General features: G+C 41.9%; 1 protein-coding gene across 2 annotated transcripts in view; it reads left to right on the top strand.

Annotated features, from left to right (window-relative positions):
* Nucleotides 1-861: 861 nt before the first annotated feature.
* Nucleotides 862-14,590, top strand: part of LOC311243740 (BICD family-like cargo adapter 1) — a 95,112-nt gene continuing 81,383 nt past the window's right edge. The window contains exons 1-2 of one of the 2 annotated variants that reach the window (XM_084333080.1): nt 862-1,249; nt 6,164-6,379. In XM_084333080.1, the coding sequence (XP_084189206.1) occupies nt 998-1,249; nt 6,164-6,379 (468 nt within the window). In that variant the 5' untranslated portion in view covers nt 862-997. Of the gene's footprint in view, nt 1,250-6,163; nt 6,380-13,125; nt 13,381-14,590 lie in introns of those variants that run through there. The other variant, XM_084333081.1, reaches the window with a different exon arrangement.

Genomic DNA, 14,590 nt, shown 5'->3' with positions numbered 1-14,590 from the left:
AGAGAGAGAGAGAGACTGACTGACTGACTGACTGACAGTGAGGTGCTGTGTGTGAGTGCAGCGTACAACTCATGGCATTCGGCCCGTTTCATATTTAAAGGCACAATCGGCTATCCAAATATATAAACAAAATGGTAGCCCCCACCACCAACATTATAAACAGAGGAACTGGAGATGTTATCATTTCCAAACTGATTTACATTTTTCTTAAGGACAAGGACTGACAGTAGGTGCACAATGACTAAATATGAGGTTTCAATGTGTCAAGATGCTGTGTAAAATGTTTGTTTATAAATGCTTGGAATATTGGAATACAAAAAACACTATTTTATATCTGTTGAGAAAGATATAAGCTTATTTTCCATCTATAACTCAAACTCTTTAATAATGTATGTCAATATCCGACTAATGTATGGTCAGAATAATCCTGATTGGAGCCTTCTAGTCCTAGGGGTGGATATGACAGAAAATCTAATTATACTGAAGGACAACACACACTGGCTAAATCAGCTTTAAAGAAACGACGTATCAAGAAAACTGCAGCCCCTATTGTCTCTTAAAATAGGATCATTTATAAGCTCAATAAAGTCCCCCATTGTAGACCAGCGTTTATCTTTGTGCCTTGTCTAATCTGTGTGTCAATTGCTTTGTCAAGCTCTCACACCCAAGCCTACGTTGGGTAGGCAACTGTTGCACAGCGACGCACAGGGACGCACAGGTTCATTACCCCGGGGCGGCCGTCAGTCACCTGCAAGTGAGTGACGAAACCCGCCCAGTTTCGCTCTGTGCTGCTGGGGAGGAGAGGTGCGGCTGGAACCCTGTGACAGGTTCATTCAGCAGGCTGTGGGAGCAGGTGTCTAATGCATCATAATGGAGAGATAGCGCATCGACCAAATTTAATAAATGGGCTGCTATGGCACAATTGTAAGCGTTTGATTCAAGTTTAAAATTTTAAATAAAAAATATAGTATTTAATCTAAAAAAAAATTGTGTGATCATGGATCGACTTGATGAGTGGGGTTTCAAGTCGAAGAAGAAAATGGAACTGGAAGAGGACGATTTCTACTTCGATTATGGAGCGGAGGAAGTAACAGATTACCAAGACCCCGCTGAACTTTTAGCTGCTTTGAAACAAAAGGAGGAAGAGGTTGTTTTGGCAGCCCAGCTGGGGAACGCGTTGCTCTTGGAGAACCGTGAGTTGAAAGAACAGAGCGACAAACTTCACGAGCAGTACGCGGACAAGCTGGAGGTAAGTGGATTCGTACAGTAAGTTTTTTTGTCTGTGGTTATCCCATCAAATGCGCTGTGGGGAATAATGGGTTATGTGTCTACTCTAAAGGCGTTCTTTCCAAACATTTGCATTATGGGCTCAGAAATAGAAGCATGGGGCAGATCATTAAAACGTGTTTGCTTGCTAGTATCTGCCATGTAAACTGGTTGCACTTGCAAGTAGGTTGTATTCTGCCCCAGTAGCCTATGCTATGTGTTAATGAGATAGTCGCTTATTTTACAACTTGAATTGCACATAGAATCATTTCGGTAACTCTTAATTTGTGTGGCTTACACATGTTGTGTAGGGTGTGCGCTAAAATGAAGACATACGGTTGGAGGCACGTGCCTTTAGACGTACCATAAATAATGTATTCTTCTTGAGAGCAATCGCCAACAATGGTGTCATTAATCATGACTTACCTGTTACACTAAAACGGAAGAAAACAACCCACAGGTAACACGAGAGTGAGGTTTTCTTCAAAGAAAAGTCACTAAGGATGTAAACTGAACTCCAACATAAGGGATCCCACCCAATGCTCTCATTCTAAAGTCTCTGAAACTGTCCTACTATAGGCCCAGGGGTTCTCCAGTGTATTTCATGTTAAGGGCCCCCAGATATCCATTACCTCACAGACTCAGATTTAACTGCATGTCATCCCTGAGACGCCCATTTTTAGATGATTTTATGTTGTTGGATAAAGAATGGTTCAAGTGCAGCACAACACATCTAGGTTGGTGATAACAGAGGAGAGAGTGAAGCCTGTGGTCAAACTCGTCGTACATTGTATTGTGTTAACTTCTAGTGACTGCTGTATTAGTGCATTTTAACTGTATTAAAGGGGCACTTCACCCAAACAACAATGCAGATTTTATTTTGCACACTTTAATTTAGTTTGACAGTTATATATTTGAATATCACCACCAGTGATGTCATCTGAGACAGTGAATCCTTGTGTTGTGTCAATTACGGCCCCCACCCCCCATCTTTGGAACCACAGCTAGGGGCCACAAAACACCTTAGCCCCCCTCCCCCCTCCACATTTGTCACGTGGGTTCGAGGGTAATATCACATAAAAGCAAACCTCATTTCGGGTTAAAATACTTTTCTAATATGATATTGCACTCAACTGATAGCTGCATCTCCACGGGAACGTGAAAAGATTGGATAGTACTCTAGGTCCAGTCTCCATAGAACACCCAGTGTTGGCCAGCTATTGATTTAGTGGGAAATATGGAGAAATGCAGTTACTGTTGCAATAATGATGTTATTGTCGCCTCAGTCACAAAGATATACGTGTTACACACCCAGACGTACACACTTTTGTACACAACACTCGTTTAAGACCCCCCCCCCTCATGAAATCACTTGGAGGAAGTTCTCCAAAATCCAATAAATGTCATCCCAAACGCTCACCGATGAGTTCACATCTGGACGTAAAGGGAGACACATTTACGGGGGTGTGATCTACACACCTGCCGCCGCCAAGAGGAGCGAAGCCCGACCACTGCGGAGCGATTTAAGATGTGGAGGGTGAAATAAAGTTGTTCTTAAAAGCCAAGATTTATGTTTTGTAGATTTATGTCTTTTGCTGTAGTGACGGATTCGCCTAGGCCCCACTGGCCACGCTTATCGTACCCCCCGTGGTTATGTCATCGACGGCATTGCGGCCCATCGTTTTCCTCCTGGGAGGACTTGATGCCCCGTAGACAAGTCTTCAAATTTCACAGTCCTTCAATCAAATCCATAATCTTACAGGGTTTACAAGTGTATCAAACCAGACTGTGTACTAGGGATGGGTACCTTTCACATTTGAACCGATACCGGTACCTTTTTTCGGTACCTTTTTTCTGTACTTTAGTCTCAAGAAATTTAATTTACCTACCTCAGTCGTAAAAAAAAAATCCAAACTTCAAATAACTACAATTTTGACAGTTTTCGGCTTGTCATTGCTCCGACTGCTTTGTTGTTGAATCAAGTCAAATCCTAGGTAAGCATATATTGTGCGTGTGAACGTTGACACAAAAAAAAAAAAAAAAAGTTTCGGTTTCTCACTTGATTCGATACTCGGTAGTACCGACGTGTTTCGGTTCGGTACCTCAAAAGTACCGAATTCGGTACCCATCCCTACTGTGTACTGCTCCCATAATGCACCAAAGTACTTTTCACAGGGACCGCATGTTTATGATGTGACGGTGGTTTTGATCAAAACTGTTTACAGTCGACGATCGGACAACTTTGATGACACTCATCATGTTGAATCGGTGTAAAAGTCTTTGTTTGTTAAAGGGTAACGCCACCAAATTAAGAATATTTAAGAATAAAGAAAAATAATCAAATTAAGACTGATGTCATCAGGTAGCTGCTCCATATACCATATTCACACGGCAGCCATTTTGTGGTTATGTAACACTCAGTGTGGGATTAATTTCTGCCGTGTGAATATGGTCAATTGACGGTGAATGGGAGACTGATTTTGTGGATCCATAGAATGTTTGTTTTGAGTCTTGATTTCCAAATGAGCTTCATTCTATAGTAGTGTAAAATGTATGGTCATAATACACAGACCATTCCACTGGGTGCTCTGTGTCATCTATACCATCTCTCCCAATCTACAGAGTCAGCTTCCCACTTTAATTCCTGATGACATCACATTCACAAGTTTTGAGTTTTAGCACTCTTAGTTTTTGGATTTGGGAGAGAGTTGCTCTTGTTCACTAATACCTTTTGAACTGTCTTAGACCAATTGGGTGTAGTTCCTCCTTTAACTAAGTGATATACCGGTTGGCTCTCATTTGTCTGCGACGGAAGAAGATGAACCAAAGAGGTGCTAAGAACAACCCATCAGACACCCCATTATCACCCAGTGAGATGAGACCTCCCCATTGTCTGCCGTTCACATGGTCTCCTCTCCCAAGATCACATTTCTGAGTGTGGTTCGGTCTCGTTGCTTTAAAACAGGAAGCCATTGTACACCTGACTATCGTTGTGCGTAACCGTTGTGTAGGAGAGAACTCTCGGGTCGCCCGGGTCAAGAGTCTCCCATGCACTTACATTACTGTCTTTTTGACTTTTGTTTTGAAAATACACCTTTACAACCTTGTTATCAGATTGGGGTTTAGTTTTATATGCTGTGTAAACAAGTAGTGTTTTGGTCCCACATCCGGTAATGAATAGATTGAGTCAAGCCTGGTCCATGGCAGACCAGACCCCGCCAGGCCTTACTGTTGAAGAATGACTATTGAGATTCACTTTCACCCATTAAAGGAACACGCCAACATTATGGGAAATCCAACATGTTTCTGCATGGAAATAAAGTGATGCGTTACACGTAGCTCTTGGTATTGGGTTTTAGCACTGGTGTACTTTTTCTAATACCAATAATATAGCCCATTTTAGCCTGGATTATTGCTCTGACATTATGATATCAGTATCGGTGCATCGCTCATCAAAATCTCAATGGTTGGAAACAATCAGCAGATGACACGCCAACATTATAGGATAATGCTCTTATCATCTTCTCCAGACAAGAAGATGGATACCGATTTCCTCTCTGTGCGTTCAGTAGAAAGCTATCCGACTGCAAGCTAGACTAGCTTAGCCCAAATTAATGGAAGCTGATATGGGCCACTAGCCTAGCTTTAAACTAGCTTAAAACTGGCTTTTTGGCCAACAGCTAGGCTAGCTGGTCTATCCACTTCCATTAATTTGTGCTAAGCTAGGCTAGCTTGCAGCCAGATAGCTTTCTATTGAACACACATGGAGGAAATCGGTATCTATCTGGAAAAATAACTCCAGTGCTAAAACCCAATACCAAGCAAATCAATTGATTTTACAGCTTTTTTCCCCCCACAGAAAGCGGTTGGTTCTCTTTTTAGTTAAGTTAATGGACAAAGATAGATTATATCGGTAGCTGTGTCACTGGTAACTATCAACCCCAAAGCTGGGTATATTGCTTAAAGTTACTGTTATATACTATGTTGATTTCCTGACAGACACACTCAAAATGTACGCGGACCTCTTCCACCGAGGACCACCTTGGAAATAAGTGGTAATTAATGCTTTAAGTTTTAGGTGATGTACACAGGAAAAATAAATCTGTCATGATAATTTGTTTTTATGATGGGTTTGTAATTTCCCAACAAAATAAAAAATAATAATCAAAAGGTGTCAGAAGTTGTAGTATAGTATAACTTTTAAGGATACTGTATTGTTTTTTATTAAATGTTATACATTTTGTATCGGGCTGGTACGGAATAAGTATCTGCAGTGAATAAGTGGTATCAGTGCATCACTAATGGATCATAATCACAATAATTGAACCATTTAATCTTAATCTAAATCTAATGTGAAAGGAACACTTTTGGGAAGTACATTTATTTGCTATCTTCTCCAGAGTTAGATGTGAAGATTGATACCGATTTCATCTCTACTGCGCATCAGTTTAGGAGTGTTTGGACATTTTGTTTCCTCACGTTTGACGGAGCTAGGCTAGCTGCTCCCTACTGCTTCCAGTCCTTGTGCTAAGCCAGACTAGAATGCACCTGGACCTCTCTCTGGGGCTACTGGACACACAAGATGAAACCAATATCAATCTTCTCGTCTGACTCTGGGGAATATGGCTAATAATAATAATAATAATAATAATAATAATAATAATAATAATAATGACTTGGATTTATATAGCGCTCTTCACTGACCCAGAGCGCTTCACAGAGTCCATTATTCGTTCATACACAGTCATACCGGTGGTGGTAAGCTACAATTGCAGCCAGATAAGTGTATTTCCCCACAAAATACTGGACGGGTCCTTTTAAGTCATTTAATCGGTGCTCAGTACCATCCACTGAGTGGAAAGAGTAGTAATCCCCAATTTTCCTGACACCCATCCAGGAGCTGGAGCAGGGGAGGCATGAGCTGCGGCTGAAGCTGGAGGGCTCCCAGGCTCAGTGGGAGAGCCAGGTGGGTGAACTGGAGAGGGACGCGCGGGAGCTGAGCGCCCAGGTGGAGTGTCTCAACCAGGCCCTGGCTGAGGCGGAGAGGGACAAGAGCCGCGCCCATCTGGAGCATGGCGAGCACACGCAGCGCCTCCGTGAGCAGCTCACCACGGTGAGTCCCGTATGTACCTGTAACACGTCCCCTCGTCCCAGTGTGACCAAAGAATTGTGAGTCTTTGCTGGGGTCTGAGAGGGTTGAGTATTCAGCTGACCTCTTAAATACCTCCTGCTCCTACAATCACCATGTCTTTCTCTCATCCTCCAATTGTATTCCTCCTCCCACAGAATTGTAATTTAATTTGACAGCGCTTGGTATGCATTCCGACAGCTCTCTGACTTCTTGCAGTTACTTGTAAATAAACAACCAGGATAAAAAAAAGTAATAATAATACATAAATAATAATATAAACATAATTCTATAATATAACAATTATAATATATATATATATATATATTTTTTTTTTAATATATATTCTTTTGCTTGCAGATCCACTTTACACCAAAAACTAAATACTGTATGTACAAATATGTTCGGTTTGTACAATTATGCTAATAATAACCAATAATAAACAATACAGTCAACTCATGAAGTCAAAACTATTTGAAGCACTCATCACTTCCCAGTGCAATACCGGCTTCCAACACCTGTGTGGCGCTGTGGTGCATACAGTTGAATGCTGGTATTACACTCACTGAGGGACACGAAGAAGTCAAATCCGATGGGATTTGGGAATCTCAAATACAAATCGGGATTGGAATAAAAAATGCATTATATTAAACAATACAGAATATACAGCACTTCTTGGGGTCTGTAGGGTAAGCACTTATTCCTCCCGCCTGAACATTTATGGAGATGTATGGGCCTTTTAAGTTGGTGATAAAAGTGTCTTTCAAGGATAAGTGAGCTCCTGCACTGATTGTTATAGTTCAATATTCAATATTTGATCACCAAAACCGCCCAAAAAGGACCCCCAATAATCGGGCTCACACGCTTCAGGCGCTCGCTTAGCACACGCACAGGCTCAGTGCCCTTTTCAGCCTTTGAGCACCTGCCCCTCCTGTGCACGTCTCAGAGGGATATGTAATGATGGAACTTCCTAATTGCTCTGTGTGTAACATGACAATTCATAGTATTCTGCGGACGTTGTCGCGGACAGCAGGTGATTGTAATCAAATAGCAGGTGATTATCATTAGATGACAACTGTGGCCAATGAGCTGTGGCATTGCGCTGTATTGTATGTCAAAACCGGTGAGGAGAAGAATACCATGAATAGGTGATTTAGGTGCTCTAAACCCAAACCAGCCAATACAATGAAATGGGTGTACGAGTTTCTATGCGTGTGTGTACATGGTCTTTGTAGTCTTAAAGGGGACCTATTGTGAAAATCGCCTTTTCCTGTGCTTTGCATTGTTTTTACAGAATGAGGGGTTGTCCCAACACTGAGAATGTGAATTACAGTATGTGCCTTTTGTGCAGTTCAGCTGTGACGAGAACCCTCCCTCTTGGAACAAGCCATTCAGAATTGCATGTCGCTGTAGATAGTAAGACCTTGTATATGCGTGTGAAGAGATCTAGATAAAATGTGTGTACAAGATTGCGGCTCGCGTGTAAGGTTTATTTAAGGTTCTTTTCTACCTAAAAGTTGAACCTAAAATATGTTTCTGACAACATTTTTAACGGTAAGATTGCTATGCTTTAGCTGGATTTAGAGTCATATTTGATCTGCATTGTTTAGTCTGAAAGTTATATAGTTATATATATATATATTTTTTTTTTAAACAACAGATGTATGTTTATTTTGCAGCAATTCTTTGTAGTTAGTGTTACATCCCCTCACACTCCAGTTCTCAGGCTGCAGCTGGTTTGAAAGCGAAAGTAAACAAGCTTCTCTGCTGGCTGTGGCTCCAGGGGAGTTGAATAGGTCTGGCTCTGCTAGTTTCTTTTCTATCTTTTGGCGCTTTTTTGGTGGACAAACAAAATGTTGATTTATTCATTATGATCCGTTTGAAAATTTGAAATATAGGCCTCCCTCTTATACAGGCCTCCTCCTAATACAAGCCTGGTACCCGCTACAGTTGAAACAAATACAAGCCGGGGTTACTATTAGAGGAATTACGGTACTTTAAGTTGCAGGCAAGAAAGACAAGTCTGTCCACTGTCTCTGGTTTTAAAACTGCCCTGTTGCAGGTCAAGAAAAAAATTCGATATATATTATTTCCGATATTTTTTCCGATATCAATTATTTAAATATATCACGATAATTATAGATAGAGGCTGCTAGAATGCATAATCTGAGTGTGTTTTTCAGCAAAACACTTAAAAGACATGTTTAGGGGACCTCAATGACTTATATTAACTTGTTGAAAAGGACTAAAATATGTCTACTTTAATATAATAAACTCTTCTTCAGGGGTTCCTCTGGAGCAGTGATTCCCAACCTGGGGTCCGCGGACCCCCTGGGGGTCCGCCAGACCACAGATGATTTGAGGTATTTTTTTCTTTTTTTTTCTTTCAGAGAAATATTTAATTAGCATATTTTTATCATCAGAAGCATGAATCGTCTCTCCACTACAATAAAAGATAAATAAATAAACATCTAGACATGATTTTTGAAAGTTAACAGTAGGCTACCGGGTAGCCGCTAAAACGCAAATCAGTTGACTGTATCACTTTCCGTAGCTAGCCTAGCACGCTAGTTAACTTTCTCGGCTGGTCTGCAGTCAGCCGCCAGAGGCGAAAATGTGTGACAAACGAAAAGGAGATGACGGCAGCTCATCTGCAAAGAAAGTTAGGACCTACAGCAATCGCGAAAATTACATCACCATGGGCTTCACTGAGGGACCAGACAAACGACCTGAGTGTGATTTGTGGAGAAAAGTTGGCAAACTCGAGCCTGAAGCCCAGCAAGCTGAAGAGACATCAGGCGTCTAAGCACCCAGAAACCGTTGGGAAGGATCCGGACTTTTTTCGGAGGAAAGAACAGTCTCTCAAGGCGAACAAGCCTGTTGATGTTAGAGTAGCGTGGAGCAGGGGTGGGAGTGATTTACAGAAGGCTACCGAAGCCTCCTTTGAGTGTTTGCTTTTAATTGCAAAAGCAAAGAAACCGCACAATATTGGCGAGCAGCTCATCAAACCAGCCTGCATCAAAATGGTTTAGAAACTGTGCGGCCCACAGGTGGCGGATAAACTAAAATCAGTACCACTCTCGAACAATGTAGTGAAAGACCGAATTGATAAGATGTCAAGTGATTGCGAGCAGCAGCTGTCAGAAAAGCTTAGAAAGGGTCCATTTGCCATATAACTTGATGAAACTACAACTGTCGCAGACGAGGCTATGCTCATCGTTTATGTGCAGTATATCGAAAAAATGAGGATCTGAAGCAGGACATTCTCATGTCAGTCAACCTTACTACCACCACTCGAGGTGAGGATATTTTTTACTGCAGTGGATTCTTACTTCATTCAACATAAATGCAAACCGTTCACCATTAGGGCCTGATTTGAGAGGATGAATACAGGATTTGAATATTGGCCAACATTTTGAAATACATATGGTGCAAGATGAGATTTGTTGATTGAAGGCACAAGTCAAAGAAGCATAGTGGGTCTAATTATGATGCATATGCCTGTGTATAAGCGGTTTGTTATTAAAATGACAAAAAAAAGTATTAAAATGACAAAAAAATAAAAGTATTTTATGGTATTTTATTAGGAGGGGGGTCCAGGAATTTCATCAGAGATGTTTGGGGGTCCCTGGGGGAAAAAAGGTTGGGAACCCCTGCTCTGGAGGAATGCTATGAATGCCACGTAGCCCAGATAATTTTAGTTCCTGCCAGATACTGTGAATAGAAGACAGGAGTTTTACTCTGGCAGGGATCAGATGCCTCTGGAAGAAAACCCCCCTGTTCCAGCCAGGTAAATGAAAGTTGATGAAACGAACACTCAGGCTCTTGTCTCCAGCCCTCTCTCTCTCAAAGCCCTGTGAGCCAAACCTGATAAGACAGTTGCTGTTACCCAATCCTCTCGCTGAAACTCAATGTACTGTACAGAACGAATTCTCCCGCCCGGGTATCGGCCTGGCTTGTGCTAATCTATTCCAGAGCAAGGCCACGGGCGCCAGCTGTGAGCATAAAGCCACGGCCACGTACCTGCTCAGTGGTACACATATACCGGTATACAAGTCATAAAGTGTAGATAGAAAGAAAAACACCCGACCCCACCTGAGGTTGAGATGCCCGACCCGGGAGACCATGTTACATAAAGGACGTCATTTAGGAAGGATTTGCTTCAGGCAAATGACCCAGAGTCCCGGACTGAGATTGAATGTAAACAGTATGGAAATAATTGAGGAACTGTGGTATGTATGACTTGATTTTAATATAGATCTAGGGCAGGAGGAGAGAATACTAAAGACTTACAGGATTTCCATTGTTGTCCTTGTTGTAAGGAAGATGAAAAGGCTTCAGAATAAGTTGATTTCACTTCATTAATTCACTCCAGGCAGATCCTGTGTCTTCAACGAGAAAGAATCCAAGCTAATAACTAGGACGTGAAACTAAATTACGTTTTATTTACGAAACCATTTTTAAACATTTTAAAAGGGAACTACACCCAGTTTAAGAATTCATGTTATTCTCATGGTCTGAGGCAGTCCAAAAATATTAGTGAACATCAACAACTCTCCCAAATCCAAAAACGTGCTAAAACTCACATTTTTGATGTCACCAAGTAGGGGTGGACGGTATAAACGGTATACGGTATAAACGGTATGAATTTGCTCTACGGTATGGATTTTGCCTATACCGTGTAACCGGTAGTGCAGCTCTAAAATAGCAATGACGTCATGTAACCACAGCGCGACTATTTCACTCGCATTTGCCCCTAAAAATAGATAGAATTAGTCATAGATAATAGATATGTGCGAACTGGAAAAAGTTATTTAGGAGGCTTCGCGCAGTGGGCGTGCCAGCCCCTCCCGCACGCATGTAAACACGGGTCTACTAGCAGTCTAGTGGGACGGGACGTCTCCCTGAGCTAACGTTAGCTTAGCTACCGTTACAAAATGACCCAGTCAACTATTCACTTTTAGTTTAATACATGATGAGGCATTGTCTAACCGAACGGTATCTAGTCGGCCAGCTACCGATAGCTCCTGACATCAACAAACGCTCCATCAAGTCTAGTAGAGAGTAGACGTGTATGATAGCTCCGTTAGCCGTTAGCTCACGTTAACACAAGTTAGTTCACCGTTCAAAACGAAATGTCCCATTGAACTAAATAATTCACTGAGGCGTTGTATTAACGTTATATATCCGGCTAGCAGTAGCTACAGATAGCTCCTGATATCAATGTCTTATAACACTGATTCGATGCGTATTCGAGCTGAGGGCTTGTGAATGTGATTTAACGTTATACCAATACTAGGGCCCAGCTGCAGCGCCGGTGAATCCTGGCCGTAGCTCGAGGCTACTCGAGTATAGGTCCAGCTGCAGCTCCGGAGAATCCTGGCCGTAGCTAGAGGCTACTAATGTACACACAGACAGTGGAGCTTGTTGCGTGGTGGCGATGTCTCGCAGATAATACAAGTACAAGTCGAATTATATAATATATATATTTTATATAAAAAAAAAAAAAAAAAATTATATAAAATTAAAAAAAAAATTTAATCAAAAACGATGATACCGTGATATATACCGTTACCGTCTATGCTTCAAATTATACCGTGATATAAATTTTAGACCATACCGTCCACCCCTATCACCAAGTATAAATTCTAGAGCTGCTCGATAGACAATGAATTGGGAGAGATGGTAAAGAGGAAACTTGAGAGCACCCAGGGGAATGTTCTGAGTATACGGGTACATTTTCAGAACTGAGAACACTACTATAGAATAATAAGCTATAATAATAAAAAACTGGGGGGGGGGCACATTCTGTGGGTCAAACTAAATCCCAGTCTCCCATTCATTGTTAATGGATCAGTCTTACTTCTCTGGTTTCTGGCTTTGAGTAAGAGTAGCTCATGTTCACACATATTTATTACACTTTCATAGGCTATGGAAATAACAATATTGGAATTCTTAATTTGGGTATTGTTCCCAACGTTTAGCTAACATTCAGCTACAGTAGCATTCAGCTCACATTCAATAACATTCAGTGACATTCAGCTAACATTCAGCTGACATTCAGCTAACATTCAGCTGACATTCAGCTGACATTCAGCTAACATTCAGCTGACATTCAGCTGACTCAAGATGGTTTAAGACATGTCCAAAAATGTCCTTTCCTTATTTATAACACTCACACTAACATCCTACAGTGTTCATTGTTTTGGCCCTGAGTGAACCTTACAGTATACATATGTAAGTGCAACCAAAACCTGACAATAACCTCTTTTACAACGTCTTATCTTGGTGGTGGAGCTGATTGGATTGCTGTCCTAACAGCCTTGAGGGGGTCACCACCAGGTCCTCTCCCAGCCCGGGTGGCGGAAGGAAGGTATTGTTTTGCTAAACATTACTCCTTCTGCTAAACATTCGGTCCGTGGACGCGGAGCGCATGCAACACACGGCTGCCCACCTGCGGCTGGCGTCTCGGTGTGTTCGTAAGCGTGACAATTTAATAGCTAACTCTGCACCATGGTGTCTTGAGGGCAGGTGGAATCGCCAACTTGCAGATGTAATTCTAAAGCCCTAAAATGTCCACCCTCCCCCTGAGTCAAAGTCCTTGGACTGAGCATGGAGGAACTAACGGAGGTCATTCCTCCTCAGTGGCCAGGGCAGACGGAGCGCTTTGCCATTACTGGGCCTCCTGCGGCTCCTCAGAATTGCAGGAAACGGTCCATTTAGATAAAAAGGGTGCCAGCTATCTCTCTATCTGGGTGCCATTGGCGAGGAAGTGGGCTGATTTTGGCTGCCTAGCAGCAGAGACCATGGGCGACACAGGAGGACTCTGTGCACCTATTAAAGTCCTCCAACAGACAAGCGTCGGATACGCTGTCGTCCGGAAGAAGCCGAGGAATGTGAACAGGCTCACTCTCTGCCACGTCTCTGACCTCGGCCTGCCGGACGTGGTGGAAGCTAGTGCTATCCCTGCCTCACTGCCTGTCACGGTGAGTGGGGTGAATGTGTGGTTGAGTGTGACTGTGTGTGGGTGTGTGACTGCGTGTGGGTGTGACTGCGTGTGTGTGTGTGTATTAGGGCTGCTCGATTATGGCAAAAGTTATAATCTTGATTATTTTGATATTGCAATCACGATTATTAAACACGATTACTCATTGATTTGAGAACATCATATGATGACGACGCATTTGTTTTCATCTTTCTTTTCGACCAAAGGCGGCCTTTCTGTAATCTGATCTGATTACCCCCTCTTAGAGTTGTCAGGCGTGAACTTTGAAAGTGAATCGCGTTCATGAACTTATCCCGACTGAAGGCCTCAGATAAATGTAGGATGTTTCCCTTTTTTTAGGCGAGTAAAGTCAAGTTCCCATAAAATAAAAGTGTTAAAGTACGAGTGCTTAGTTTCTAGGGGTGGGAATCACCAGAGGCCTCACAATACGATATTATCACGATACTTAAGTCACGATACGATAGTATTGCGATTCAAAATATATTGCAATATTAATATTGCGATATTAACACTTTCGATGCCGGCAGTGTTTTCCTTTTTACCCCCTTGAATGCCGCCACCCACTTCAATGTTAGCGTTAAAAACGCATAATCTATGTTTTAAATTATGGCTATGTGTCTAATCTGCCCGTCGCTTATCAATGACTTGTTTGCAGTCAACATTGTCGAAACTGATTGTTTTTTAATCGGTTCATATCCTTTTTATTTCGAAAAGCTATCGTTCTCTAGAAAATTTCCGGAAAATAGAAAGATTCCCCCATAAACGGCATTTATTGGAATATTCTCGAATACACTAGACGCATTGTCATTTGTCGGCCTAATTATGAATAGTTTTCAAATAAACGCTAGATTATCGATAGTATATGTGTACTTATGCACGCTATAGAAGCGGGCTGAAAAATCTATTCTCATTTCCTCAACATCACCCACACACACACACACACACACACACATACATACGGGACACGCTGTTATCTCAGTGAATACAGCTCTGATTATCCTAAAACTGGTAACATAGACTCCTTACCTTAGATCAGATGTTCTCCAAAAAGATTATTCCAATTCCTGATCGCCATTCCAAATATCTATCGCGTTTATTGATTGATTATTGGCTGCTGTAAATATATATTCCACGCTGCTTTCCAACACGTGATCACTTCCCTCATCATCAGATCCCTCGCCAGCATAATG

This window comes from Notolepis coatsorum (genome assembly GCF_963971535.1).
Source record: "Notolepis coatsorum genome assembly, chromosome: 1".
Classification (NCBI taxonomy): domain Eukaryota; kingdom Metazoa; phylum Chordata; class Actinopteri; order Aulopiformes; family Paralepididae; genus Notolepis; species Notolepis coatsorum.
The sequence above is the reverse complement of the archived record's forward strand: the minus strand, read 5'-3'. Positions and strand labels throughout refer to the sequence as shown.